This window comes from Ceratocystis lukuohia, assembly GCF_044167205.1.
Source record: "Ceratocystis lukuohia strain C4212 chromosome Unknown Supercontig3_pilon, whole genome shotgun sequence".
Classification (NCBI taxonomy): Eukaryota; Fungi; Ascomycota; class Sordariomycetes; order Microascales; family Ceratocystidaceae; genus Ceratocystis; species Ceratocystis lukuohia.
The window spans coordinates 2,689,658-2,717,417 of NW_027263522.1; the positions used below are offsets into that span (position 1 = coordinate 2,689,658).

Genomic DNA, 27,760 nt, shown 5'->3' on the forward strand with positions numbered 1-27,760 from the left:
GCCTGCAACTCTAAGCCAAGCCCACTCCACTCTAGCCTTCACCACCAACCCCAACCCATACCATACCAGACCATACCAGACCATACATAGCGCCGTTTCTTCTTCTTGTAAGCCCCTTTTGTGAAGCCCTGTGATGAAACGGCAGACACACGACAGACAGGACGAACCCTCCTCGTTGTCCTCTCTCGACCGCTTTCTTCTGCCCCCTCGGTTCTCTGTCCTCTCGCAGCACGACCCTGACTCGTTGAAACACCCAGAAACATCAGCCAGGTCCCCTTAAACCCACTACGGAGCAGGCCCAAGTCCACAGGGCTTCAGATCAGAACCCCCTCCTCAAATCCCAATTGTCACAAGCCTGATCCCCATAATCCAGGTCAAGTCAATTGTCAAACAAGCATGAACCAAAGGAAAAGAAAAAGAAGGTGGGTTACCGGGTTAGGCGGTTTGGCTTGTTCCTGCTTTCTCTCATTCCCTTTTATTTTTCTCCTTCTTCGGTTGTTCGTTCCTTCGCTCCTCCAGTCCCTCTTCCTTCTCTCGCCCATCGCCCATTTCCTTCGTTTCTAGGTGTCTTGTCTTGTCTCGTCTCTTGTGCCTGGTATGTTTCGTTCCCCCTTTTTCTTCCTTCTTTTTCTTCTTCCTTTCTGTCCTGCTCTCTGTTCTTCAATCTCCCCTCCCCCCCCCCCCCCTTTGTTTACCGCGCCGTAGCTTCATTCTTGTTTACTAGCGCGCGCGCCTTTCCTCCTTACACCCACCCACCCCAATGTAAACAAACAGAAAGCCAACAGAGAAGAGGACATCAGCCCAAAATCAGGGCTCAGAACTGGGTGCGCCCATGCTTCTTCTTACCTTCTTCCTCAACCCTGGACGCCCGAGCCCTCTCGCTCGTCTCATTGGTCTGTCCGCTGGTTCATCGTCATGTGCATATGTACTACATACCCGTCCACGATACGTCCCATGTACTACTACATCTGTAACCATGCTGCTTCTCTTTCACTCGTCTGTCCGTAGCCAACAACAAGTGTAACTTGCACGTCTTTCTCTGGCTCTCTCCTGTACTAGTACATGGACAAGTTCAGACAAAAAGCCTCCTTCCCCTCCTTCCTTCTCTTCCTATTCCCTCTCTCTCCCTTGCTCACACGGAAACGCTCATCCCTGTGCAATGCCCCTTCACTCTAACTCCTACCATTCTTAGCTTCGACAACGCCAATCAACCAACATGGCTTCTATCCTTTTCGCCTTCTAGCCCTCGACTCTAACACAAGACAGCGCAATATCAACGAACAGACCCCCTTTTTACCACCCATTCTCTATGCGTGGCATGAACATCAAGATAGACGCAAAGGAAAAGAGGCCCTTCTAGAGCTCCTCTATGCTTTGCTTTAGCTTTACACTAACATGAAGAAACCATGCTCTATCTACTGTTTCTCTAGTTTCTATTGTGCTGACCAAAGTAAGCACAAACACGTGTCGCGCTGCTTTTTTTTTTTTTTTTTTTTTTTTTTTTCCTTCTTCACATCCCCTTCATATTTTAGTCACGCCCGCTTTCTAGGCCAGTGATGTAATTGGTTTCTTCCGGCTTGCCCTTCTCTCTTTCCTTCTGTCTCTTTCTCCTGGTTCTGGTTCTCTTGCTCTCCTCTCCGTCTGTCAACTCTTTATCACTCTTTGACTTTTTTTTTTTTTTCTCTCCTATCCTGCCCTACCAACCCACTCCATAATTTGCCCACCAATAGTGTCACCCTGACAGTTTGGCCCCCCTGCAAGACACTTCGCCAGTCGACACTTCCCCCCTCCTCTTTCGCCTCTCGCCTCACATCTTGTGAGTTTCATCACCTCCTGCTAACATTATATGCCGCCGTGCGAGTACGTAACGCTCCCCAACCCTTGCCCAATAGCCCAATTCGGTGCTCAGTTCAAGTTCTTATTTTAAGCACATGCTCACAATCCACTTGCCCACTACCCGTCTCACAAACATGCCCATGTCCCCATGTCCCCACGTCCCCATGTTCTCTAGGAAAGCATACGCACGACCCCCTTAACGGTCCGAGCATCAGGCAGGCCAAGAAGAAGGAAAGAAGGAAGAGAGCACGAAAACATGGAGGGAGGAAGATGAACATGAAGGAACACGACGAGCAGTAGAAGGGCAAGGGCTGTGGGGGGGAATATCTAAAAGAGAGGGGCATCAAGATCTACCAAAGACCCTGCCTGTGATTGAACGCGAGAACTAGCTCAGTTTCAATGTCACTATCATCCGGCTCGCATTGATGACAAGGACATGTCGCTGATGATAGCCTGCAGTTGTTAGGGTTGCGTGGCTAGGGTTGTGTAGTGTATGCTGCCAAAATGAGTCCTTGGCATTAGACGTCTTTCTCCCTTCCTCTTCCGCCCTTTTCCAAGAGACAAGACACATGCCAAGTTGTCACTTTTTTCCTGCCGTAATGGGGGTTGCTGCTTTCCTCACTCATTTTATGCTAGACAACAGGCAACCAACTTGATCCTCTCTTGTTATGTCTATCTCTCTATCTGTCTGTCCTGGCCAAACAGAAACAAAACAAAGCAAAACAAAACAAGGGCAAACAAACCAACCAACAACTTGAATCAGGCCTCCATAGAGTAGAAGAAGCGCCAGGCCCAGGCCGGAACTACGCCCATTTCTGCCTTATCTCAAGATGCTGAAGCGTCTGTTGAGTTGCCTGTCTAGAACTGCACTCTAGGCCTTGGTTGGGTTGGGGCCGTTCGCAGCGAAAATCACTTGCTTGCAGTGCAAATCAAGTCCTTGTAATTGAAGTCTGCCCTCCGTGACATCCATGGCGGGAAGCCATTCTCAGCGTGTGTTTGTTCTCTGCTTCCCCTCCCTTCACCTCCGTTATTCCTTCCTCCTCAGCCTTGCGACAATATAACAAGAAGGCGGTACCAAGACAGGATAACTTGGTCTCTTTGACATTTGGCTATTTCTTCTTTTGTCTGTTTGCTCCTTCATGGGCTAAACAACTCGGGATATTTCCTCTTTGTCACCTTCTCCTTCTTTTTTTGTCTGCAAACCCCTACGCGTCCCTTCCCTTTTTGTTTCTTTCTCTTACTCCCAATTAACCCACAGCCCACAGCCCACAGCCCACAGTCCACAGTCCACAGTCCACAGCCCACAGCCCACACCCACAACCCACGGCTCAAGGCCGCCCGCAACCCAGGCTATAATAAACGCGTCGAGCTCTCCCCCGAAAGAAGAAGAGGAAAAAAAAGACCAGCAAGAAAGTGGTTCACGAAGCTGCCGCTTTCCCTCCAAATCTCACTCTTATTTTGTTCCTTTTCCCGTCTAAAGCATACTGAAAAAAAAAACACTAGCTTCGCCTTTTTAATTTTTTCTACTTGCTCTTGCTATCTTTGCTCCTTCCACATTTGACTGCTACGCTACGCTATCTAACTGTCGTTACGTTGGACACTACGCTACGGCTGGCTGCTGCTCATAACTTCCTTCTTCCATCCTTCTCAGAAATAAGAAGACGGGCGGCTCTGTTACCTTGTTGGACTCGAGGACTTCCAGGAAGAAGGAGCTCGAGGTCCGGGATTTGACGAACCACTTCTTTTGGAATTTCGGTTGCCGTATAATTCTATCCAAGTTCCTCGATATTCTTCATCTTGTCTCCTGGGCTCTTTTTTTCTTCTCTTTTCCTGCTGTCTCGTGTTTTTATTTTTATTTTATTTTTTCCCGCTTTCTTTCCCCAATTGAACTAGCTAAAGAGGTGGTTTGGAGAAAATAAAGCAAAAGAAAACGTATGACGTCGCCGCCGCTTGCCGTCATCCTATCACCAAGTTTTTTTTTTCTTTTTTTTTTTTTCTTTCCTTTCCTTTGGATAGCTTGAAAGCTTGCCTTGGAAGCTTTGTTCTCCCTCATTTTTTTTCATTATTTTTATTTTCTTTTTGCCTATTACGTATTTGCCATTGACTTTCGGCCTGTTCCACATTTCTATTTTTCCCTCTATTTCTTTTGCCGCGCTTCTCTTCCACGTCTTCGGCTTTCACAATCTGGCTTTTCAGGTTTTCCTTTGCTTGCTGTTTATTGCTGCTATTTTTGACAGCTCCGCATTTCTGCAGTGCAGTCTGACCAACTGCAGCTTGTGACAGCTTGTATTTTGCTTCCTTTGGCTTGCTCTTTTTTTTCTTATTGGCGCCCCTTCGACTTCCTCCTTCCTCGTGACAAACACAGCAGCATTCCATTAAGCTGTTTGTTTGTTTGTTTGTTTCTGTTCCCCTCCCCACGAGTCTTTTTTTTCTTTTTTTTTCTTTTCTATCCTGTCCCATTTCCCTTTGTCTTTCTTCTTTACAAATTCTTCACTTTCTCCTCCCTCGTTTCTGCATCTTCTCCTTCCCGCACATAGAGACAGGCTCGGCCCTAGTCCGGTTCACAGATAACTTGCAATGCCACGATATCAACCAAGGTGTGTTATATATATATATGGAACTGAAAAAAAGCCCCCCCCCCAAAAAAAAAGGCATAACCTTGCACATTCGCCTTGCATAAGCTTGCATCAGTCTGGGTAGAGAAACCGTGCTGCTTGGGTGGCCTTGGCCTTGTGTCCGGCCTCTTCCATCTACTTGCAATCCCATGTTATTGGAGGCGACTGATGACCCGTCCTGTGCCGTTGGCCCACAGCCGAGATACAGCCCTGCCAAGAGCTGCTTGATGGTACCTACATACAACCCATCCATCCATCCATCCATCCATCCATCCGTCCCATCCACACATGCACATGCACACATACAGTACTATTCTCTCTGAAATGCTAACCATGTCCACCTTAGCCGAGAACTCCACGTTGTAGTGTTTGGAGCTGGTGTGTGAAAAACTCCCTCTTCTCCGCATGCATCTTACATTTTATTATATATTTTTTATTCCACTCCCCCCGTCCCCCTGCTAACTCCCCCCGGCTCTCATCGCTGCTATCCGCATACAGGTGGTGTAGGAAAGAGTTGCTTAACAGCCCAGTTCGTACATAATGAATGGATCGAGAGCTATGATCCAACTATCGAGGATACATACCGCACACAAATACAGGTCGATGTAAGTCATCACATCACGCCTGGAGATGGAGCGTCTGGGTAGGCCAATCTGCTAACAACCCTCTGTAGGGACGGCAAATAGTCTTAGAAATGTAAGAACACGGGTCGTTTGGCCAATTGTCGTGTGGCCAACCACCTGCACCACTACCTTTTGTCCAATATAGCAAAACTAACCCACACTCTCCTGTACAGTCTTGACACTGCCGGGACAGAACAGTTTGGTGAGCCCCTTCCATCCCTCTTCCTACCCGATTGTCGGCCTCGTAGTCGTTGCTAACAATGGTTTTTGCATACAGTGGCCATGCGTGATCTTTACATGAAGACAGGCCAAGGGTTCTTGCTTGTGTTTAGCATAACGTCCGACTCATCCCTGACTGAGCTCGCATCATTGCGGAAAGAAATTATCCGCATCAAGGATGACGACACTGTGCCTATAGTGATTGTCGGTAACAAGTCCGATCTAGAGGACCAGCGCGAAGTGCCGCGAGCGAGGGCTTTTGCGATTTCGCAGGACTGGGGATCGCCGTACTACGAGGCGAGTGCACGAACAAGAAGTGAGTGTGTTCTGTTGTTGCTTTCCTGCCTTTAGCTCTCTTCACTCATCGAGTTCTTTTTAACCCTGCAGTACTTGGCTTGGCTAACCAGTGACCCCCTAACCGCCCTCCCCAATGCAGCAAATGTCGATGAGGTCTTTATCGATCTGTGCAGGCAAATGCTGCGCCGTGACGATATTTACGAAGCGGACCACGCCGAGGAGCGACTGAATGTGCGGCGGCGTCGGAAGAGCGGCAGGAAAGGTCGGAGCAGCGGGCTACAGAGGTGTGTGATATTGTAAAGCCGGGCCGGGATAATTGCTCTGGCAGGAAAGGCAAGAAGACGACGATGTCATGATCAGTTTGATTAAGGATAAAATAATAAGGAATATAATATGAACCATTTGAGGGCATCTGCCGGATTTGAAGGGAAAGCTTGTGAATACTTTTGCCCTTTGCCCTTTGCCCTCACTCTCCAACCATTACTCCTCGGCCTGGTTGTATGATCGATTTCCTTTGCCATATAATCCCCAAGCTAGGCCTCAAGTAAGATGTGGCTGTGGCTGTGTGACGTTGTGACTAGTGGTTACACACGTTAGTCTGGCCCTTTCTTGTTTCTCACTTCCTTTCCTACTTCTCTCCATGTTACCCTCTGCTATCGCGCTTCTATTCTTTAAATAATCATTCGCAAAGGGAAAGGAAGAAGAAAAAGCCATCAATATTGGCAGATGCAATCATGATAGAGAGAGGAACTGCCTCCCTCTCTTATCTCATGGCCATCCCTTCCCTCCATGTCCCTCCTTCCGCCATGTGGTTTGGCTGCTAAATATAGCTTCACTGACAGGCCAAGTCCTGCCTAAGCACAGTGGAAAAAAAAGCTTGGATTCTGAGAGGGGGGGCGTGGGCTGCCTTGGCTCTCTTTCGCCTGGGTTGAGCCCCTCCCCGGAAATTCAGGTGTAAAGTAACATTAACTGGGCGGGCTCAGCCATTGACGATGACGACGTGCTCGATTTTCCATTGACTTGTTTGTTTCTTCTTTTAATTTTTCTTAATTTTTCTTTTCTTTGTTCCTTCTTTTTTATTATTATTTTTTTTTTTCACCTGAGGCTTTTGATCGTGTTCGTTCATGCGTCCTTTGGAGGATGGATGGGAGGGGCAATCCAATCCATACGATGCATCCGTAAATAATATGAGAGAGAGAGAAGAATACAGTAAATTACAATCAATGTGCTATTAATCAGTTGTTTTCTTTGAGGATAGCCTCAGGGACCTTGCGAGAAGCTTGAACACGGACACATTGAGTCGAGAGGAAGGCAGCGGGCAAGGCCCAGTCAGATAGTGGTACATTTGACGACGCGCGTTCAGCGCTTGTGGGAGCCGGGGGGGGGAAGGAGGGGGAACTTCCAAGGAGGAAAAAGGGAAAGAACTTCGTGACTAAAAAGTCGGTCGTTATTATTCTCCTCTGCCCTTCCCTTTCTTTTTCCTCTACCCCTTCATTTCCCTCCTGTTCTTGCTCTTGCTCTTGCTCTTGTATTCTTGCTCAGGAAAGAAGTCAGCAAAAAGCGTAGCAACTACTACTACTACTACTACTACTACATAAACTTCTCACAAGGCAAGAGGGCTCCACTTTCATCTTCTCATCCCAAAAGGGGATGTTTCTTGCCTCCCAACCTACTTACAAGCCCTGCCCAGAAAAGGAAGGCTTTCCGCTTTCCGCTTTGCTTATTGCCCTACTTCTTCTTGCTCGGCAGCAAAACGGCCCATTCTTTCATCTACATCGTTGCTCTGCTGTCTGGTCTTTCCTAGATTTTCTATCGGTTCCTGCCCCCTTCCCTTCCTCTTTTCTATCGTTCTTTCTTCATCTCGCCTCCGTCTTTGACTGCTTAAAACTCCCGGCTCTTTTTTACCTTTTCCACCCTAGTTTTTGCTGCTAACCAGAAAGAACCTGTTCTGGACTTTCCGTTTGTTTGCCTCCTAACCTAACGCCGGTTTTGCTCACTGGCTAGACTTTGATTGGCTGCTTTCACTTCATTTTTTTGTATTTTTTCTTTTCATTTTTTTCATTTTGTCCTTTCTTTCTTCGTTATTCATCTTCGTTTTCATTACTATCTGGATCTTCACTCACCAGCATTTTTCTGTCTTCTGTTTTCTGGCTTTTTTCTTCTTTCTTTTCTTGTCTCTCTTCTTCTCGTTCTGCTTTCGTTTTCGTCACGACGTTTCGATACACCCACTGTTCCTTCCTTGATATATCGGGGCCTTGTTTATTCTCCGCTCGCCTGTTCCTAGACTTTCTCATACTAGAGCAAACGCATCTTCACGGCCTGTGGTCAAATTTGTCCTTCTTTTACCCCCTGCTATCCCTTGGGTTGTCGTCTTTCATTCACAAAGCTGTACTCTATAAACAATGCCATCAGGAAAGATCACATCGGCTGAAAAGGCCCCACCTCTAGATGATATGCGGGAAGTAACTCCCCCGGCAGCGTCTACTAGCGGAACTGCTGCGCCAATTGATGGCGGAAGTGTTGTCAATGACACCACCGCTTCGAACAGCAACGTCACCGGCTCTGCTGATACTAATTTCAGCTCCAACCCCAATGGCACCGACACCAACACCAGCGTCAGTGCTAGCGCCACCACCGAAAGCAAAAACATGACTGATTCTAAAGCTAAAGAACCGCAACCATATGATCTGCCTTCAGGACCCAGTTTCGGCCTTGGTCCAGACTTTGGCTCCAACTCAGGTCTGAGCCTCGGCATGGGCTTTGGCTCAAATACTGGCCTGGGCTTGGATTTTGGCTCAAACTCAGGGCTGGGCTTGGATTTTGGGTCGAATAGTGGCCTAGGTATGGGGACGGGGATGGGCTTCGGTTCTAATACAGGCCTTGACCCGGGGTATGGCTCTAACACAGGACTCGCTTTCGGCCCAAGCACGGGGCTAGGCCTAGGACATGGCTCGAACTCTGGCCTTGGCTTTGGCTCCAATACAGGCCTGGGTCCCGAATTTGGCGCCAATTCAGGCCTGCCGCTGGGAAGCTTTGATCCGACATCAACCGCGGCCGCTGCCATAACACCTACAACTGCTCCTCCCACCGGATCCACATCAATTTCGACAACATTACCAGCACCAGCACCAGCACCAGCACCAGCACCAGCATCGGCATCGGCATCAGCACCAGAGCCAGCACCGGCCTCCACCGACCGCAAGGTCGACCACCTTGCTATGCCAGGCAGTGGCTTGCCGCTCCCTCTTCCCCTCTCGTTCAACAACATGTCACAAGGCGCTTCCTCCGCCTCATCAGCTCACACCTATGCCAATGCCTCCAATAGCACAAACACTAGCGGGCTTATCCCATGGCAAACACAGACCGTGCCCATGACCTTACCAATGCCTGCAACCATCGCCGCACCCACAGCTGTGTCTACACGTATCGACTCGTATGGCCCACCACCTCCGTATGAGCCATCACGGCCAACCACAGCTGCAACAGCCGCCACAGCCGCCACAGCCGCAACAGCCACCACAGGAACAACAGCTACAGGAACTACTGCTAGTACCACAGCACCCCTAGGTCCTGCCTCTGGCATGACGCAACCACCATCGCCTACGCTGTCTCTCAGCAGCACTGCGCCATTGCAATCCCGGCGGGGCCGCGGCCGGGGTAATACAATGTCATCTTCGGCTGCGTCACTGATTCCTATGCGGGCACCATCAGATGCCAGTGCTGCAAGCCTCATGTCACATTCCCGCTCACACCTCGCACAGAACCCGGTGTATCCGCACCAGCACGGCCACATACAGCAATATAGTCACTCGGTGCCGCGTGACCGGCCATGGAGCACTGCATACTGGATTCACCCTAACGGGCAGCTGACAACAGTAGCACCTGATGTGGTGGCTAAGAAGAAGCACTGGGGTAAACACAAGCGCTACTGGATTTGCGCAGCAATCTTGCTATTCATCGTCGGCTTATCGACTGGACTAGCTGTGTCGATGGGTAACCGTCGTGGTGGGCCCCAGGCGCCTTCCCCAGGGGTGAATAGGCCGGAGGGAAAGTGATGATTCGAGGGGAATGAGAGAGTGGGAGAGGATGAGGATGAGAGTGAGGGTGAAGAGATGAGGGCGAGAAGAGTGTCGGGTAGGGGGATCAAACTTTTGTGTTATTCGTCATCTAAGCGTAGCGTCTTTCCAAACATATAAAACAAACTCACGTCCTGCTTTGTCTTGCTTTATTCTGCGGTGTCTGAATATTGGCTAAAAAGTAGCATCAATGATAGATTTCCCTCTCTTTAGATAGGGAGGGGGCTTATTTTCCTCATGCCATCCATCTACTTACTCATCCAAGAACGGCTCTACACCCCACGTTAGCATGGCCCGGCGATTTTCGTCAATCCGCAGGGCATACAGGCCCTGGAGGAGGCAATCAGCTAGGTCATCGATCTTGCGCTGTCGCACCGCTGTTGACGAGACTTTCTTCTCCTTCACCTGTTTTGGTTCCGGAACCGGCTCTGATTCTTGGCCTTTGGCCTTTGTCTTGGCCTTGCTTTTTCTCTTTTCCTTTGTGCTTTTGGACTCCGCGGGCGGCGGTGGTAAGAACATGGCTGCCACATTCTTTGCCTCAGGCGTAGCCAAGTCTAGTGCACCGGCTTCCAACCAATTAGTTAGAACATTGACCTTGGCACGTTTGATGGCTTGTGTGGTCAAGCGAGCGCGCGGCGCTGCCTTGCGCAGGGGCATGGAAGCTTCGAGCTCAGTATCGGGCTCATTTGCAGCCATGTGATCTTCATCTATAACACCTGGAATATGAACCTGTGAATCAGCACCGGCCGGGCGCTTGCGGCGACGCTTTGAGCGTGGATTTCGCGCATCTGCTTCTTCGAGCATGGCATCGATATCACGCACCCAGAATTCGGAGACCTTGCGCGGGTCCATGAGGTGGGTAGGCGGTACATGGGCCAAAAGGGGCGGATGTTTAGAATTAGGTGCTGGCGCTTTCTTGGCCACCACACCGCCCTTTTCTGGGTCAAAGGCAAACTCGCGCATACCTTCTAGGAGAGTGTGTAAGCTGACTTCGAGTGAGTTGACCAACACGGTGGTGTGTAACACGCCCATGAGCCCCCGTGAGTGGTGACGTTGATGCTCAATGAGCACGCGATCAGCGCGCACCGAAACCAAAGGCTTCCCCTCAGGACATACTACGCCAGCGCACGTTGCCGCGTCCGTAACTAGCGGTAGGATGATATCGCGCACTACACGCACAGCCAGAGCAGGGATATCTGCAGTTGCGAAGTCAGTGACCTTGACGGCCGTTGGCGGCAGCGGCGCATCGCTATCCGTTAGGACTGCCTGCATGCTTTTGGCTGCAAGTGCCTTGGGGCTCTTATTTGAACTTTTGAATAACTCTAGAAGATCGTATTTGCGCCAGGCAAGTACCTGTGGCGTGCTCAACCATAGCGGGCGTGCTATATTGGTTGCGTGGGCTCTGCAGTGCTGCGCAGTTTCGGGAGTTTGTGGGGCGGAGACCCCAGTTCCGAGCACGCATATAGCAAAGTTGCGAATGCCCATGTCTATACTAACGACCACATACTGGTGGGGTGGTGGGAGCAGGGGAAGAGAGTTGCGTTTTGACGCAGCGTCAGGCTTGAGCCTCGTGCGTGCAGTGCCTCTTGTGGCATCGCCGGCAGCAGCAGAGGTAGCTAAAGCGGTAGAAGCTGTATGTTTTGCCTGTAGCATCACGGCCGCCTCAATACCAGCCTTCAGTTCAGCCTTGCGCGCAGTCATTTGCGAACCAACATGGAAGGCGAGACGGCGCAGACGGGGAATTGTCAGAGCTGAGGACACCTGAAAGGCGGCAACGGCAGCCGAGGATGAAGGCGAAGGCATGCTAGCAGGGTAGAAGGTTGGAAGGACAGCCGGAGAGCCGGAGAGCCGGCCAGAAAAGAGGAGGTACAACCAGAAATGGAAGGCAGAATAAAGGGCGCTTTCTTGCTCTTTGCGTACCAAATCAAAAAGGGGAAGGACCGAATAAGAATAGGAAAGAGTGTTGTGCGTTGGTCGTGCTTACCCAAGTTAAGCTGGTAACCCTCCTCATAAGCCCTAGTCTTTCCCGCAAAAGGGAAACAATAAGAAGGCAAAGGGCCTCTTCTTCTAAGGAAAGAGCAAGGCACAGTAGGAGTAGATAAAAGTGCCCACAAACGGAAATTCCCAGGGCTTGAGCTGGCGGCTTGATAGCGCCACTAGTTGGAAGTTTGGCATCGACAAGTCAAACTCTTTCTTTTTCTTTGTCTTTTTTCTAAAAGGTGGAGACAATGAGACTGGCAGCTGCCCCGCTTTTTTTGGTGAAGTGACGGGGCGAGGGCTTCCCCGGTCATGATACTAGATGTAGGTTTGCTTAAGGAATATATAGGGTCCGAGGCTGGCCTGATATGACTGGCCTTGTTCCCTTGTGGGTTGGTCTCTGTGCCTGTGCTAGCGCTGATCTGGTCGGTCTGCTGGCAACGTGCCTAGTTTCAGTTTCAAGGCTTTCTATGGTCGCGCCCATTGGTGCTTGACGTAGTGTCAGGCTTGGGGGCTCTGCGGGAAAGAGGCTTTGGTGTATCTACTGGGCTTTAATTAGTATGGGACTCAGCTGATAGTCTGGACGATCCATTGGTTCTAGCACAGACAGCTATGCCGCAGTTAGAAAGTCTCTGATGGGCTTCCCTGTCTTGCGCGAAGACCTCCTGTTTATTCCTCGCAACCACAATAATATTCCGCGAAATGTCTGCCTGGGTTCTAGAAGGATGACAGGTTGGTTATGCAGTGTGGACGGGGCGTGTAGTAAAAGTGAGTAGAGGATACAATGGGAAAGAAAAAGCAAACAAGAACCAGAAGATGAGTGAGAAGTATGTGTATGTGCTTTAGCGGCAGGCCGGGGCTGCTGAGATGAAGGGGCAACAGCAGGACAGAGGAGGGTTGCACAGGTCGGAGCACGGCCGGCAGAAGGACACCGAAGAGGCACAGTTATAGAGTAGAAGTTAAATCAAGAGAATTCCTATTTGCACCCAAAGATTTAATGCCCCACACATCAAGTAGTTGAACCAATCACATAACCAATTTAACAGCAATCCAGCCAATCAAATAGCCATATTTCTTTAAATATTGGCCAGAACGTCAAGAGTGGTTGAATCAAGAATACCAGAAACTACGGCCCACGAACTACGTCTCCGACAGGGTTAGCACATTGTGAGCTAAAAAGCTATTTGGCCAGACGTACTGGTGACTTGAAGAGGGTTTTTGATATTATTCAAGAGCTTTTACAAAATAAGCAAAAAGCTTGTGATGCAGAACTTGCTAAGCAAAAGGAGCGTATTCGACGAAGCTACACAGCAGAATATCCCTCGTGAAGTATCACATGCCTGTGTCGATATTCTTGCTAAGCAGAACCGCTATATTGCAGGTGTATGGGATACAGGTCCGCCTACTTGTATGCCTTTTATACGCTCTTGTTCTGGCCTTTGTACGAAGCAATATGGATTACCTTGTGCCCATGAAATTATGGCAAAAAAAGACAGCAAGGAAGCCATTGCAAAGCTCGAAATTGATTCGTCTTGGTGGCTAGACGGCGATATCTTCCTAATTCAGGAGCCAGAAGTTATTCAACGTGGGCGTAGGCGCCCTCGAAAGACTGCAGCTTTCGGCGAAGATAAAATAGGTGTCTTTCCATTGTCTCAGTCTGTCTACGACAGCCGAGTAATCATCCTATACAGCTGATTCTAGACCAAGGGTCCCGCCATACAACTGACTGCCTTGGGAGGCTACACCCAACACTTGGCGCAACAGGCTCGGAGTAGACTTTCTCGAGTTGAGGAGGAGAGGGATGTTGCAAAGTGGGGCTAGTATGACTGGATTGTTGCTAATGTGGTTATGTCATTGGTTCAATTGCTTGGTGTGTGGGGCATTAAATATTCAGGTGCAAATAGGAATTCTCTTCTCTAAATCCAAGGAAGGCAAGTATTGAAAGTGCAGGTGGTACTCAAAGAGTTCGTGCTACATGACAGAAAAAGAAAGCTTGTCGTGATTGGGCAAGCAAGGGAACCCTAACAAGGGTTAGGAAATTGACTCCTTTTCTCGTGAAACGCTGTTTTTGTGTGTCAATGGGCAATGTGCCTGTTTGATGAGGAATATGTTGTTGGCAAAGAAAAAAAAAAAAGACACAAGGATTGATTCCCATCTCGTTAACCGCAAGGAACACGGAATACGTGATTGACTGACGCAAAAAGAGCTGGCGCAAGCGAACTATCCAGGAGAAAAACGCCTGTGCTCCCCTTCAAACTTGGCGAGAATCTAGCTGTAAGACTGGACAATATCTGTATCTTTCGTTGTCGTTATACTGGCACGGAACTAGCAAGCTTGCTTGTGTGGGCTGGCATAGCATTCATGTAGAGAGAGCCCCAAGCCTAGTTGCTAGACTTCGTTGGTAACCTTCGTCCCAAAGATGAGGCCGAAATAAAGAATGGGGGACTACTCTTGGTACTGTACACTACGAGCAGGTGTCGCAGGTTTGATCTGATGATAGGGAGCAAGAGAAAAAGGAGGCCAAATTCCAGGGTGTGACTAATATTGGGTCTGGCAGCCAGGCCTTGGCTACTGGGGAAAGTGCTGATGCACCAGTCTCTCGAGCTTGGTCAGAGGGGTAGCCCTTACGGGCAGCGGTGGCAATGTTTGGTGCTGGTATGGAGGGCCTTTGCGCCGCTATAATCGAGTTCCCTGCAACGTGGGGTAATATTAGAAAACGCTAATCTACGTTGGCTAGAAAGTGCCGAGACTTTTGTAATGTAGGCTGCCTAGATGCTTGACGGCTCAAGCCTTTAATTGGCCGATTTCTCCTAAGGATGAGAAAAACTCGGCCTGCAAAGCCTTACGGAGGGTTCTCTGGTGCGGCTTGCCACATTATGCTGGCCATTTTTCCTATTTGCCACCCTCTAGCCGGCTAGCTTATCACCTTGTAGTTGAGCCTCTTTTCTCCCGCATACCTAGGTCTATGCTTCTTCCTTGACCAATGCCTCTGCAAAGGCTTGAGGGCTATTATGGGCCTCACAGACTCGCTGCTATTTTCAACACAATCCCTGATGAGGTAGGAGTCTGAAGGATTGTTCTGCCGATACTGGCCATGTCAATTCGTCTAATGGTTGCTTTGAAAGCTCCCGAGGATTACATTCTGCGCGCAGTAGTCTCAGCAGGATGACGGACTAGCTTAGACGTGGATCTTGGCGATGGCATGCAAAGTGAGAGTCTTGGGCTTTCTCCTTCTTGCTTGGTAATGAGCGAGATCGAGGATGTTGGGAGCTTGTTAAAAACATCACTCCCACGGATGATTTCATGACTTGTCGTAGTTATCTGACAGATTTTGGGGCTGTGCAGGATAGCAGCATTGCATCGAATTGGGCGGTATACTAGCAGCCAAGCACAAGCTCAGTGCCATTGAGTCTCTATGTCGTCTCATAGACCGCGCGCTGTTATTCGCGCATACTAATGATACATTGTGTAGTACTAGGGGGGGGGGGGGGCATTGATCTCTCTATAGACGAAACTCTCGGATGGCCAACTTTTGGCTGGCATGTCTAGAAAATAAGCAAAACCGCCAAAACAAGCGTAGAAGATGGAAGAGTGTATCTTGGATTTTGGGTTGTGGCGGATAAAAGTGCATGGATCTGATGTTGGTCCGGGAAGGGCTCTGACCACCACGGGTCCTGTAGCTCTACAGGATCCGTAAGACCAGCACTAACGCCGAATGCCGCTAGAGTGGTACGTGCGTAGTGGCTTTAGGCAGTCATTGTCATTGCTGTAGGGAATCGGTAGTTGTCACTGGTCTATGCAATAATATCGAGCGGACATTTAGATGTGGTATGTTGGGCAGAGTTTGTCCTACGGACGACGGCCGAGGAGGGCAAGCTGACGTCGTTATCCTTTTTTCATCCGCAGGAGTCGGCTTATTGATATGCTTTACTTCCCGTCAGCTACGGTGTGCTTCTAGAATGCTTTACCGCTCGATGCTAGAGATGTATTTAGGATGGTTTGGTGTATGGGTGCTCTACCAGTTCGGCTTGCACTTCACGGAGCTATATGGAGTTGCAGGGGTGGCGCACAGGTCATTGGTGACTAGGGACGAAAATCCTGTACGGCGAGAAAGAGAGGACACCAGTTTGCAGCTTCTATTGATTGAGATGGCATGCAGCTCAGTGCTCGCCGAGAACCAGTGGCCAGCCGAGAAGTACTTAAGTAGTTGATATGTGCCCATCACTGAGTCTTGGAGCCCTTTCTTGGGATGAAGTTTGGAAAATTCGACGCCCTACCACTGTCGTATTCTCGGATCCTCACACCCACTCGTTTTTCACTCTTCCATCCCCATACTTGGCACTGTTCTTGTATATCCTTGACTACACAAAGCAATGAGACTCCTATCCCTATCCTCTTGGTCTCTGGTTCTATCCCTCATTGGCCTCGTCCAGGGCGGCATCCTTGAGGACCATGGCTATGAGGTGCAAAGCTGGGATGGCACACTGCATGTAGTCTTCTCTCCAAAATATTATCACAACATACAATTTCTCGATGTGATCGCCTTCCGCCCAGAGTCAAAGATTGCTACTATACGCGTTGCCAACAACGAGAAAGAACGTCATCATACAAATAAGCTCAGTCTGGGGCAAATCTACACTGCCCTTGCTGGGGTTAAGAAGTTGGAGCCTGACGACATGAGATGGGTGATTCTTGATGTCAATGAAGACTTGGAAACCGACAAGGTGATTGATAGGATCCGCAAGGGTCGCAATCTTAAGCCCAAACAAGAAGTCAGAATCCTCCCGGGCGACGAGGAGTGGGATACAATTCTTGGCACCCAGTACTACGAAAAAGTGACGCAGGTCATCAATAAACCAGTCCAGAAAATCCTCTTGAGAAACCAGGATCGCAGACACCCTAAGAGAGGCGTTGAACCCATGAATCGCGTTCTATTCTCCTTCCCGGCGTTGGAAGAAGGGGGTCCTACTACGGGCGCTGCTTCTGATGATTGGGCCACTGAAACTCAGTCGTCCCTGGACGATGAAGAGCAGGAGGCTGCGTTAAAGGCCCTATTTGCTGATGAGGAGGAGAAGGAGCCCGCATTCCAGGCCGCAATTACATCCGAGGTTGCTGATCGGACTCTAGCTGCGAAGAAGAATAGCAAGCGCAAGATCGTGAGGTTCTAACTACGGAGTCAGTTTGTGCTGAAACAGTGCACATGGCCTCGAAATCAGGAGAGTTGGGAAGGTGGCTTGATGCTCCCCTCTATCCCTATGCGATACGAGCCAGCCAATCAATGTACTACCGGCTTTTAGATAGGAGTTTGTACATGGCTACGAAGTTATAGCACCTAGTGTTTTTGTCATAACGTGATGCCAAACCATGTGTCTTGCGTATATATGAGGACATTGCTCAGTATCATGTCTGGTAGAAAAGGCAGGGCCTATTCAGGGAGAAAGCCTTCCACCGTCACCTCATCACAAAAGAACCCTCTCTCAAACACCAGACTATCTCGTATCTCATACGCAATTCATTCCTCAGTTTTGCCACCAACTTCCGTCCAGATGGTAGCCCTGTATATAATAGGTATCAAAAAGACGCAACGTGAAGAGAAAGTCAAGACATGGGCGCTTCAACCGACCTCCCCATAATCTCACAGAATCTCGCTCGGCCTCATCCTGGCTCGATTCTCGGTGTCTATCGTTCTTCAGCACTGTCAACAGCTACACTCTTCTTTAGATCCACTTGCCGATGTAGCCATGTTGCGTACATCTCTATCTTGACCATTGCCTCCTTTCCACCGTGCCAGAATCAGCTTCATTTCAACAACAATTCATTCCTCTTTTGATACCCCCCTTGTCACTGCATTCTTTGTTTCACCAACAAAGCCATACCCATTCTTCTTCCCATCCGCCATTTTTCTTTTCATTCCCTAGTCAGCCTCGCAGCCTTACTCATGCTAATCAAACGAATACCCCTTCCTTGGGACTCCCGCATGGCATGGATACAGTCTCCTGTCAACTCCCCTGACCTCGGCTAGGCCCCAAGCTATCGGGTTTAGGGGATGAGCTGTAGAATGGCCGGGAGCTCGACCTTACTTGTAATCTCGACATGTCAACGGCCGTTGAGTAATTTGGCTTAGCATACAACACTATGCCGCTGTCGTCAGTACGATAGACAAAACACTGGGTAATGCTCCTGCTCTTCTATCCCACAACCAACATTTCCAGCGGCGGCCTCTAATGTCCTATCATGGCAATCGGCTCACCATGGGCCTCAGCCACACAGCTTTAATAGGTAGCGTCAGCCATCCTGGGCTTGACAGTCGCCCTTCTCTGATTGCCGATTGAATTGCCGCGCTGGATGGTATTGAAGCCATTGCCACCCAACTTGAGATATAGGCGCAGCATAAAGATATCCCTATGATCAATAATCTTCGCCTTCTTCAGCGCCGTGACTGATAGCTTCTACCCGCTGCGCCTCTTCGCCAACTGGTGTCTTGGCTCTGTTGGAACGTTCATATGAAGAGCCTCCAAGCAAGCATTCGCTTCCTGCAACATTGGAACGCTCCTCTGATTCAATCGCAAAGCTTGTATTAAAAATAAGTAGCAGACACTCCATCTCAGGGTCTTTTGTATACAAGAAGCTTTGGCCCAGAAGCCTAAATAGCAATTTAGGGTTACTTTTAAGGTTAGGTTTCTCAGCCACTCAAACGCCACGGTTTACCCCCTGCAGTAGCACAAACTAGCGGCTGAATACAAGCTTAGCTTGGGTGCTAGCGGCCGGCAGTTTACCGTCACGTGACCCTACATTGGAGCTTTCAGGGGAAGCTTCCTTTAGTAGCCAAAAAGACCACGAACCCTTTCTCAGAGGCTATGCAAGGCTGTAACTGTGTTAATTTTCGTCCTTCTTTTTGAGCCATCGTGCCTTGTTTTTATATATATATAAAGGGCGACGAGAATCAAAAAAGGAGCCATTAGTTTGACGGCATAAACGCCCATGCTTACTAAGCCTCCAATTTCTCTTCCTTTCGCACTGCTTCTGCAGGATTGAGTTTTGCCCTCTTTGGATACTTGTTCGGTCTCTGCTAAGTTGGGCCGACTCCACTTGTAACAACGACCCGTCTTGGCGATAACGTATCTCAATCTGCGCCGGACGTCTACGCTCGCTGCAGCTTTCCCTTCCTCTGTATGGCTACTCTCCCTGTTTCCATTACAGAACCAGTCGAGGCTTCGTAAACCAAAAATACAAGTCTGACCACCATGTCTTCTTCTTCCGAAACCCTAACTCCCTCGCCGGCTAGCCGCCGCTCTCTAAGCTCACAATATTTAAAACCCTATGGCCCAAATTCATCTCGAGGCCCCTGGATATGGCGGTATCAGCCTGTGCGGAATACTGTCTTTACGCTGCTTGGCGTTGGTTTAGCATTTGTCATTCTAAAACAGGCTTATGTGGACTCTGCTGGTCGTGACTACATCAGCAGTCTAGTTAAAGAACACTCCTCTAATGGCTCCTGTCACTGTCCTGCACTACCAGAACCCAAAGCTACAGCCACTGTTCCAGACTACTTCCAGACCAAGCCCGAGCTCTTTCCCGGCCCAACGGCCACGGGAAAGGCCGCTTTTCTGGCACAGACCATGTCGTTCGACCCGCTGGCTACGACGATTTACGAGCCCAATACCCCATTGCAGACCGTCTTGCCCATTTCCGGCATGCCGGGCGGCGGCAAAGACGGGAAGAACAGCACCACTAACCGTGCGCCTGTCAATATCTTTCGCTTGATGGGGAACCTGTCACCGTACCAACCTGCTGACGGGTTTGGCGTACGTGAATACCCTTTGCCACCTTCGGCCAAAATAGTTCAAGTGCAAATGCTGTCTCGCCATGGATCGCGATACCCGACTACGGGGTCAGAGGTGGCCCTGTTTGGCGAGCGTGTGGCCAATGCTTCGGATACAATATCTGCAACAGACAAGCTCGCATTTCTTAACGATTGGGAATATGGCCTGGGTGCAGAAATCCTGGTACCCAAGGGTCGCCAGGAGCTTTTTGAGTCGGGTGTTCTACATTCTTATATGTACGGACAGATGTATGACCCAAACACCAAGATTATTGCGCGTACGACGACACAGGATCGTATGTTGAAGTCTGCAGAAAATTTCATGGCAGGCTTCTTCGGGCTGGACTGGTGAGTTTGATCGTGAAAAAGACAGACTAGAAATGCTTGCCAATGTCCTCTGTTTTTGACCAAGACATGTTACAAAGATCATTGACTGACTTATTAGCGCGCAGGGCTGAAAATGTTACGCTTGAGGTTATCATTGAAAAACCAGGCTTCAACAACTCTCTTGCAGGCTACATGAACTGCCCTAACGCCAATGAAGAAAGCGGCGGAGTTGAAGCACGCTCGACCTGGGTTAACATCTATCTGAAAAACGGCAAGTCTCTTTATACCCAACTTTATACCACTCTGCCATGTGCGGTTTTGCTAACCAACTAATATTCACACTTGATTAGCTACCGAGCGATTCAAGTCCATGATAACAGGTTTCGATTGGACTATTGATGACACGTACGCTGCACAAACGCTTTGTCCCTACGAGACTGTAGCATTTGGGTCTTCCAGATTCTGCGACTTGTTTACGTATGAAGAATGGGAGGGCTTTGCATACTCTCTGGACCTCGAGTTTTCTGCCAGCTCTGGTTTCCAAAGTCCTACAGGGGTAAGCCTACGCCTTCCATCCCCCTTTCAATACCGGAATACTTCTGACTATTTACCTGTGTAATTTAGCGTGCTATTGGCATTGGCTACCAGCAAGAAGTTGTTGCTCGCCTCAAAAATACGACTCTGGACTACTCGCACTCGCAAATAAACACCACCATGGATTCCTCACTAATTACCTTCCCCTGAACCAGAGCCTTTATCTGGACTTTTCTCATGACTCCAACATCATCTCGGTACTAGCAGCCTTTGGCCTACGCCAATTTGCCGAACCACTCGACCCTGCTGTCAATCCCGGCCACCACAATTTCAGTGTTGCACAACTGACTCCATTCGGGGCCCGTCTCGATATCGAACTAATAGAAACGCCACACCCTATGGCTGCAGACCGCTCTGGATACATCGATAAGGATTCTAAGGGTGGCGGCAATGTGACACGCTACGTGCACTTTGTGCTTAACCAACGTACAATCCCACTCGGCCTGAGCTTCCACGAGTGCGATGTCGAAAGAGTTGATGGTTGGTGTGAATTGGAGACCTTCCTCAAGGTGCAGAGCAAGATGGCAGCAGTGGCGCAGTATGATTATGCATGCCATGGCGAGGTGCTGGATAAGCAACAGTTTGGCAAGGTCACGGATGGGGCCCCTATTACCACGACTACAGTCACAGCTGCGTAGTGTCTTTTTTTTTTGGCCAATACCTTTTGTTGTTATCTTTGCTGCATGCCGCGTATATCTTTTTTGGCTTTTGAATTTTTATCTATTGGTTCATACACACGGGAGGAAACCGACTGGTAGGTCAGGTTGCCCATATTATTATTGCTTGTTAATTGTTTGTGGTTGTTTGTGGGGCTGTGTGTATGGTCTGTTGCCGGCAGGCTGGTGCTTGACTGAGTGTGTAGGTTGTGAGTCAGTAAGACTTGTGTTTCTCTGATGAGAAGAAATTCTCTCTAGGGAGGTGTATAAATGCTCATGTTGCCGCCTTTTTTCTCTCTCTGGCATCTTCTTCTTCTTTCTCCTCTCACTCTCGGCGCTATGCGCTAATTTCACTCCTTTGCCGCCGTTTATCCTTTTACTAACTATGCCTTCTCTTTTTCGTTATCCTTTTTGCTTTTTCTATTTCAACTCCCCTTCTTTGTGCCTCTTCGACCTTGTCCACCACCATCTTCATGGAGACACTCTTTTATCTCGTTGATCTGCCCGGCGTTTATTCTCTTGCTCCCGCCCAGCCCGGAGCCCTGGTCTTCATTTCATCATGACAAGTCCCTAGCACCTCTTGGCTTCTATCATCAATCTGTAAGTTAACTCTTTGAGTCGTTATATAATAAGCCGTATGCATGTAACTGTGAGGTCAGCTGAGCTAACACCACCCCATCGCCCTAGCCGCTGTTCCGCAGTGTCCAGGTAAGTTTAGCCATTCTTTTGATTTGCACTTTCACATTGCGGTATAGCAAGAGCACCTCTAACACGTGTCATTTGATCAAGAAAAAGGAGCAAGGTCTAAAGACCAGATGCTTTCGTTGGCCTTAAGCTAGCCTCATGGATGCTTACTTCGTGCCTACAAAGTCTCCAATGAGGGCAAAAGTGCACTTGAATATAAGTAGCAGGCCTTCTATGACACTTGAGGAGGTTTTCTTCTTCTTTTATTTTTTATAATTTAATTCACTCTTTCGTTTTTTTCCAGGCGTCTTCTTTGATCTTCTGCGTGATACACTACCCGCTATCTCGTGTAACCTGATATTAGTTATATGTAACAGCAACTCTTTAACGCCGTATATCACACTTCTCCTATCATGCTACTCCAAAAACGGTAGTTGCCGCGCAAAACAGCTTGTCGAAGCCCCAAATCATATGCCTGCGCCTAGCTCTTTCCCTTTCTGTGGTAGTATCTTTGAGCCAGCCGCTCGGCGTTGTAGACGCGGAAAGAACAAATTACGCAAGACCGTAACTGCTTTGATCAACGTTAGACAGCTTGTTATGTTTTGGCGCATATTGGAGTTTATCTTTGTGATGATCTTTTCTTTTCCTTCCCTTTCCTTATTTTCCCTGCCCTTCTTTTTCCCCTTCGACCTTTGCATTTCCCAACTCCCTCCAAACGGAATCTTCCATGATTTTAATCTCGTCCTATTTCATCCCGCATACAAGCTGTTACATTGTTATTGAGCCTGTCTACAATATTTGATCCTGGACGAGTCTCAAGTTCATTTGATCTAAGCAACGTTCAAAATCTTGTCCCGATGCGAGCTATTGTTGCTAATATTGCTGCTAATGCTACCGCTGCTTTTCCCCAGATATCTTCACGCCAGAGCCAGCTCTCGTTTCTGCCAACACCTAAATCCGAGACCTCACCGCCACATAGCTTTGAAATTACCGAACCATATGAAACGAATGAAGCGGCCTTGACACCTCGGGCAAATCCCAGCACTGGCGGCTCTTCTTCATCTGTTCAAAGCCCTAGACTTACCACAGATGTTGCAAAATATAGCGAGTCTCTTAATATTTTCAAGGTGCTTCACTTCTGGGATCCTGGCTGCTTTGCTCAAAACGCAATACACCAGCTTTTTAAGAGCATCCGTGCCCAGGAAGACCGGACGTTCCCAGTTGTTGCGGCCTGGCACTTTACAATTGCTGGCTACCTAGAGCAGAGCAATGCTACTCTTCAAGAAGCCGCACTTCCATTGGACTGGCAGATCTCATATGATGGTGATCGATACTTAAAGCTGATAATTACAGAAGGCGGTGTTCCTCGAAAGGAAGCTTTATTAGTGTATTGCCAGGCACCACAACCAAGCCGCCTCTGTGAAATTCAAAGCTGGCCAAATAACAATAGTACTAGTCACGACATCGCCACAATAACTTCTCTAAAGACTGATGCACAGCCGACCCCCAACAGGCCCATCTCCTGCGCAGGTGAGGATGTTATCGGCGGTGCCGGTATCCAGCATGAGCAATGGTTCCTGGCTATTGAGACTGCTACTAGGAAGCTCAAAGCGACGTCACCACAAAGCGTTTTGCAGGTTGTGATTGCCCTTGGAGCCTGTAGCTTGTGGTTGATATGGGATCCAAACACACCACGTTACCCGCCATTATGGCTGAATCCACGGCGCATGGATGGCTGGGAACATGTATACCATAAGGACCCCATACGCAGCTTCGAGTGGTACCTCGACAAACATTTGCACTTAGTGCCGCGAGGTGTCAAGACATCCGAGCCATCAGGAGAGATTCTCCCATCGGCCTTTCTTGGGCTCAACTATTGGGCTAGCTTCTCCGCTGGCGTCAATGGCCTGGGTGTAAAGCAGATAAGGCGAGAGCTGAATACGTATAGTCTGTTGAATATTGAGCAGAGCCTCTTGCAAGTCTTTAACTTTCAATCGGCTGGCATGGATGGCTATAGAAACCACATAATACAACATCGGGGCTCGGCCGGGTGGGAGATTGGCGGACGAGATACACAGGCCTTTGTTCCCTGGGGTGACGGCGAGGCAAAGAAGCGAAAGGGAGCTTCCAGCTGATGCTTGGAAGCTTGGAGGCGAAAGAAAGCAAAAGGCAGCCCCGCTCCGTGCGTAGGCACATACATAAATGACGATAGACCACATCTTGTTGATTCACTTTTAATAGAAGGTAGCTTTATTTTAATGGTATAGTAGTGTTCAAGACTAAAGAAAAAAGAAAAACAGGCAACAGCCGGGTGGTATAAATGGCGTCTAGCTAGTCAAAGTACAGAACGCTTCACAATGGGGATTATAATAATCAAGAGGGGTGGGTGGGGAGAGAATAAAAAGGAAAAAAAAAAAAAAAAAAAAGACCCACGCCCTCGCCAAGAATTTTCAACAGCTTCGTGGTAGTGGGCAGGGGGGATCTGGACAAAAGACGAGAGATGGTGCCCGTTCCAAGGAAGCGATATAAAGGTCAAAAGGAAATAGTTAAAAAGAAAGAGGAACCACACGCGCTGTTTAGAGTTGTCGAGTGGGTAAAAAGAATCGGAAAGAAATGATGTCAAAGAAGAGGAAAAGAGGTGTAGGTAGATTTGCGGAACAATAAGTATCCGAAAAAGGCAGATTTGGTACGTCATAATGAATGGAACTTTCCCACATCCATCATCATAAGCAATGCGGGATAGCTTTAGTCCGCTAAAGGCATCTAGTCTCTTTTGGTTATAGCATCCACATCACTACCAGACACGGGTTCGGGAATCGCTCTGGCTGAGGCTCCAGGAGCAGACGTGCTAATGTTAGAAGATTCAGGACCGGAGCCTTTAGATCCTGGACGCTCCGCTTTGGTCCGCGGTGGCGACCGGTTAGCAGGGCTAGTGGGGCCGAGGATGCGGGTCAGTCGCGAGATCTTTTCAGGCTCCGGTGGGTCACCGCGCTGGCGCTCCTTTTCAGCCTGTGAAGCAGCTGCAAGGGTAGCATGCTGAGGAACTCCTAGCTGAGGGTTGGCGTAGACACCGTCAAGCTCACCAGTCTGGGGATAATCAGTAGCAGGGGTCCAGGCGAGGTAGTCACGACGGACCTCGACGTAGTCATAGGCATACTCGCCATGTTGATCATCGTCAGTTCCGAAAAGCTCGCCGTCATGGGTCACACGGAGGTGGAGGCCGGGAATCAAGTCAATGCCACGAGCTAGGACGTATGAGACGCCAAACGAGTAAGCTGAAGCAGCGCAAATGTAGGCAAACTGTTTGTAGAGACGAGACCATACGTGGTCGACCCAGCCACCATTAATCCCGACGTTGATGCCATCAAGAGCAATGACATTCTCCTCAGCAAAAAGGCCGTTGAAAATGAGACCAATGATGCCGCCGACAGCGTGCTCGGCAAAAACATCAAGGGAATCGTCGATTTTCAGGATATACTTGATCTTGGTGGCAAAATTGCAAAGAATACCAGCAACGATGCCCAGGACAATAGAGGCCCACATGGAAATGAAACCAGAGGCAGGCGTAGCAGCAACAAGACCGGAAATAGTGCCTGAGCACCAGCCCACCATGGAAAGCTTGTGCGACAGACGGAAGTCAAGGGCAACCCAGGCCATTCCAGCAAACCCAGCAGTCAAGGTAGTGTTCCAGCACGAAATGACAGCGCGGAGATTGGCACCGAAGGCAGAGCCACCGTTGAAACCCATCCAGCCGAAAAACAGCATAATGGTACCAATCATGACAAGAGAAATGTTGTGGGGGCGGTAGTTACCCATAAGGAAAGCGTTGCGGCGACCCAGCACCATGGAGTAAGCCAGAGCTGACATACCCGAGCCAATCTCAACAGGACCACCACCAGCATAATCAAAGACGCCCCACTTGAAAGCCCAGCCATTGGCATTCCAGACCCAATATGCGATGGGACAGTAAACAACAGTAGCCCAGGCAAAAATAAACACCATGGCAGGGAAAGCCCGCCCACGCTCACACACAGCACCCACAACTAGCGCACCCGTGACAGCACAAAACATCAGTTGGAACCACGAATATAGAAGAGAGGAAACCAGCGGAGATCCCTGTGAGGGAGCGCCAAGGACGTGCTGCAGGCCGAAGTGGTGGAGGTTGCCGATGAAGGAGTTGGAGGCAGTACTACTATAGGCTAACGAGTACCCCCAGAAATACCACTGGAATGTGAGGACACTGAAAGACATCATGACCACCCATAGAAGCGAGAGAGCAGACTTTCTGCGGGCAAGACCGGAGTATAGGAGGGCGATACCGGGGACCATGAACATGACAAGGCAAGAGGCGAGGATGATGAAGGATGTGTCACCGGTGGTGTACCACTGGTTGAGATTGACAAAGCCTGAGAGAAAGAATAAAGAATTAGATTGGCATTGAACGCGATGAATTGACCTACAAAAAGAGGGTATAGCATGATGGTGGATTGCAGGCAAACCATTTGAACAACTTACTGGGATCGCCGCCATTTTCGCCCGTACCATTGTAGGTAGTGGGGGCCCCAAAGTGGGAGTATGACATGTTAGGGAGATGAGGGAAGTGCGCTGAAGAAAGTATCGATAAAATAGAGGTGAGAGCAGTAGTGAAGTTCAAAGAACGGTTACCGAGCGTTGATCGAGGATGCGACGGCGTAGGGAAGAGGGGAAAAACAACGCCGAATGCTTGCCCAAAACAAGATAATGTTTTGTGTCAGCGTAGCAGCTGAATCGGCGAGAAGGCCGTAGGGTAGAGAAGCAAAATCAAGTCTAAAAGAGACTTGGGGAGTCAGGTTGAGGGAAAAGAAGAAAAAGAGAGTCTAACAAGCAACGGAGAGAAAAAGGAAGGAGCGGGAGGACAAAACGAAAGAAAGAAAAGAAAAACAAAAATACAAGTGAGACGGGTCTTGGCTAAGATGCGGCTACAAGACCCCTATATACAAAGTATGCGTAGACATGTACAAAAGCGCCTATCAAACTAATTCCGTTGCTGATTAGTTAAATGTCGCAAGAAATATGAGTTGTCCCGATTGAGCTCCGTGGGCTTGGAAACTTTCGGCAATGAACATTTGGGATGCGATGCGCCTGCACCTGGTATGGTATAGTGGCTATTCCCGTAGCGTAACTAGACCAGGGAGGGTATCGACTGTAGATAAGAAACGATGATTGTGGGATTTGACAACCACAAGGGCTTGTTCGTCTTAAACACACGCCCTTGCCCTTGTTCTTACCCCCACTCCTTGGTGTTGTTGGTTGTTTATCGGGTTCAAGCCAGTTTCTTGTATGTAATTTCCTTTCTCAATTATTCTGTCGAGTAGAATGTAAAAGATGGAGAGGAGCGGAGTGCATAGAGGTAGCTAAGGTTTAGACCCCTTTTTGAACGTACGAGAAAGTCAAGAGCCCTTGAATCGAAGCTTTTGGGGGCTGGATAATAGGTACGGATCGATCGGTTAAAACGCGCGATTCAGAGAATAATTTCTGTTGAGAGCCCTTTTTTTTTTTCTATCAAGAGTCCGAGAGATAGTTGGTGGCAAAGCTTTGAAGACCGCATGACAAGGTGAGCGTGCGAGGAAAAAAAGAATATAATAAAGTAGGCTACTCTCTTAATGCCTCAACCTAGAAAGCGGAAAATAAAATATTTCTTCGTTGACACGATTAATGATGATAGTAACGGAAAGTTTTTGGAAAGGAAAGCCCCGACAGGGCAGCAAAAACATCTATGCATCATATCATGCATGATAATGACGGACGTTATTTCGTCCTGTCAAAGGAAACTAGTGGCGGTCCATTTCACAATGTTCACATCGTATGCATATTGCCGTTGAATTTAAACAGCCGCTGTTTCGGTTGGCGCATTGTTATGCCGGCATAGTATCGCCACCAAGTGCTTACTTACACATGAAGCACAAAGCCCTTGCGGTCACCACTCAAGCGAGCGACGAAGGTGGGAAATGAATTGGGGGGCTAGAATAAATGAAGCATTGGTTGTGGTGCTACA

General features: G+C 48.9%; 6 protein-coding genes across 6 annotated transcripts; 4 read left to right on the forward strand and 2 right to left on the reverse strand.

Annotated features, from left to right (window-relative positions):
- Nucleotides 1-7,992: 7,992 nt before the first annotated feature.
- HOO65_030679 (uncharacterized protein) lies at nt 7,993-9,645 on the forward strand (the record flags this gene model as incomplete). Its single annotated transcript, XM_071000470.1, has 1 exon — nt 7,993-9,645. The coding sequence occupies one exon, from the start codon at nt 7,993-7,995 to the stop codon at nt 9,643-9,645; it is 1,653 nt and encodes a 550-aa protein (XP_070860358.1).
- A 273-nt stretch (nt 9,646-9,918) lies between these two features.
- HOO65_030680 (ribonuclease H-like protein) lies at nt 9,919-11,469 on the reverse strand (the record flags this gene model as incomplete). The annotated part of the gene is made up of 1 exon (XM_071000471.1): nt 9,919-11,469. One exon carries the CDS (start codon nt 11,467-11,469, stop codon nt 9,919-9,921), a length of 1,551 nt encoding a protein of 516 aa, XP_070860359.1.
- Nucleotides 11,470-16,016: 4,547 nt separating this feature from the next.
- On the forward strand, nt 16,017-16,811 carry HOO65_030681 (uncharacterized protein; the record flags this gene model as incomplete). Its single annotated transcript, XM_071000472.1, has 1 exon — nt 16,017-16,811. The coding sequence occupies one exon, from the start codon at nt 16,017-16,019 to the stop codon at nt 16,809-16,811; it is 795 nt and encodes a 264-aa protein (XP_070860360.1).
- A 2,076-nt stretch (nt 16,812-18,887) lies between these two features.
- HOO65_030682 (3-phytase A) lies at nt 18,888-21,024 on the forward strand (the record flags this gene model as incomplete). The annotated part of the gene is made up of 4 exons (XM_071001980.1): nt 18,888-19,813; nt 19,918-20,102; nt 20,143-20,348; nt 20,542-21,024. The coding sequence occupies 4 exons, from the start codon at nt 18,888-18,890 to the stop codon at nt 21,022-21,024; spliced, it is 1,800 nt and encodes a 599-aa protein (XP_070860361.1).
- A 1,559-nt stretch (nt 21,025-22,583) lies between these two features.
- On the forward strand, nt 22,584-23,861 carry HOO65_030683 (uncharacterized protein; the record flags this gene model as incomplete). Its single annotated transcript, XM_071000473.1, has 1 exon — nt 22,584-23,861. One exon carries the CDS (start codon nt 22,584-22,586, stop codon nt 23,859-23,861), a length of 1,278 nt encoding a protein of 425 aa, XP_070860362.1.
- A 628-nt stretch (nt 23,862-24,489) lies between these two features.
- On the reverse strand, nt 24,490-26,308 carry HOO65_030684 (ammonium transporter; the record flags this gene model as incomplete). Its single annotated transcript, XM_071002065.1, has 2 exons — nt 24,490-26,132; nt 26,242-26,308. The coding sequence occupies 2 exons, from the start codon at nt 26,306-26,308 to the stop codon at nt 24,490-24,492; spliced, it is 1,710 nt and encodes a 569-aa protein (XP_070860363.1).
- Between the last annotated feature and the right edge of the window lie 1,452 nt (nt 26,309-27,760).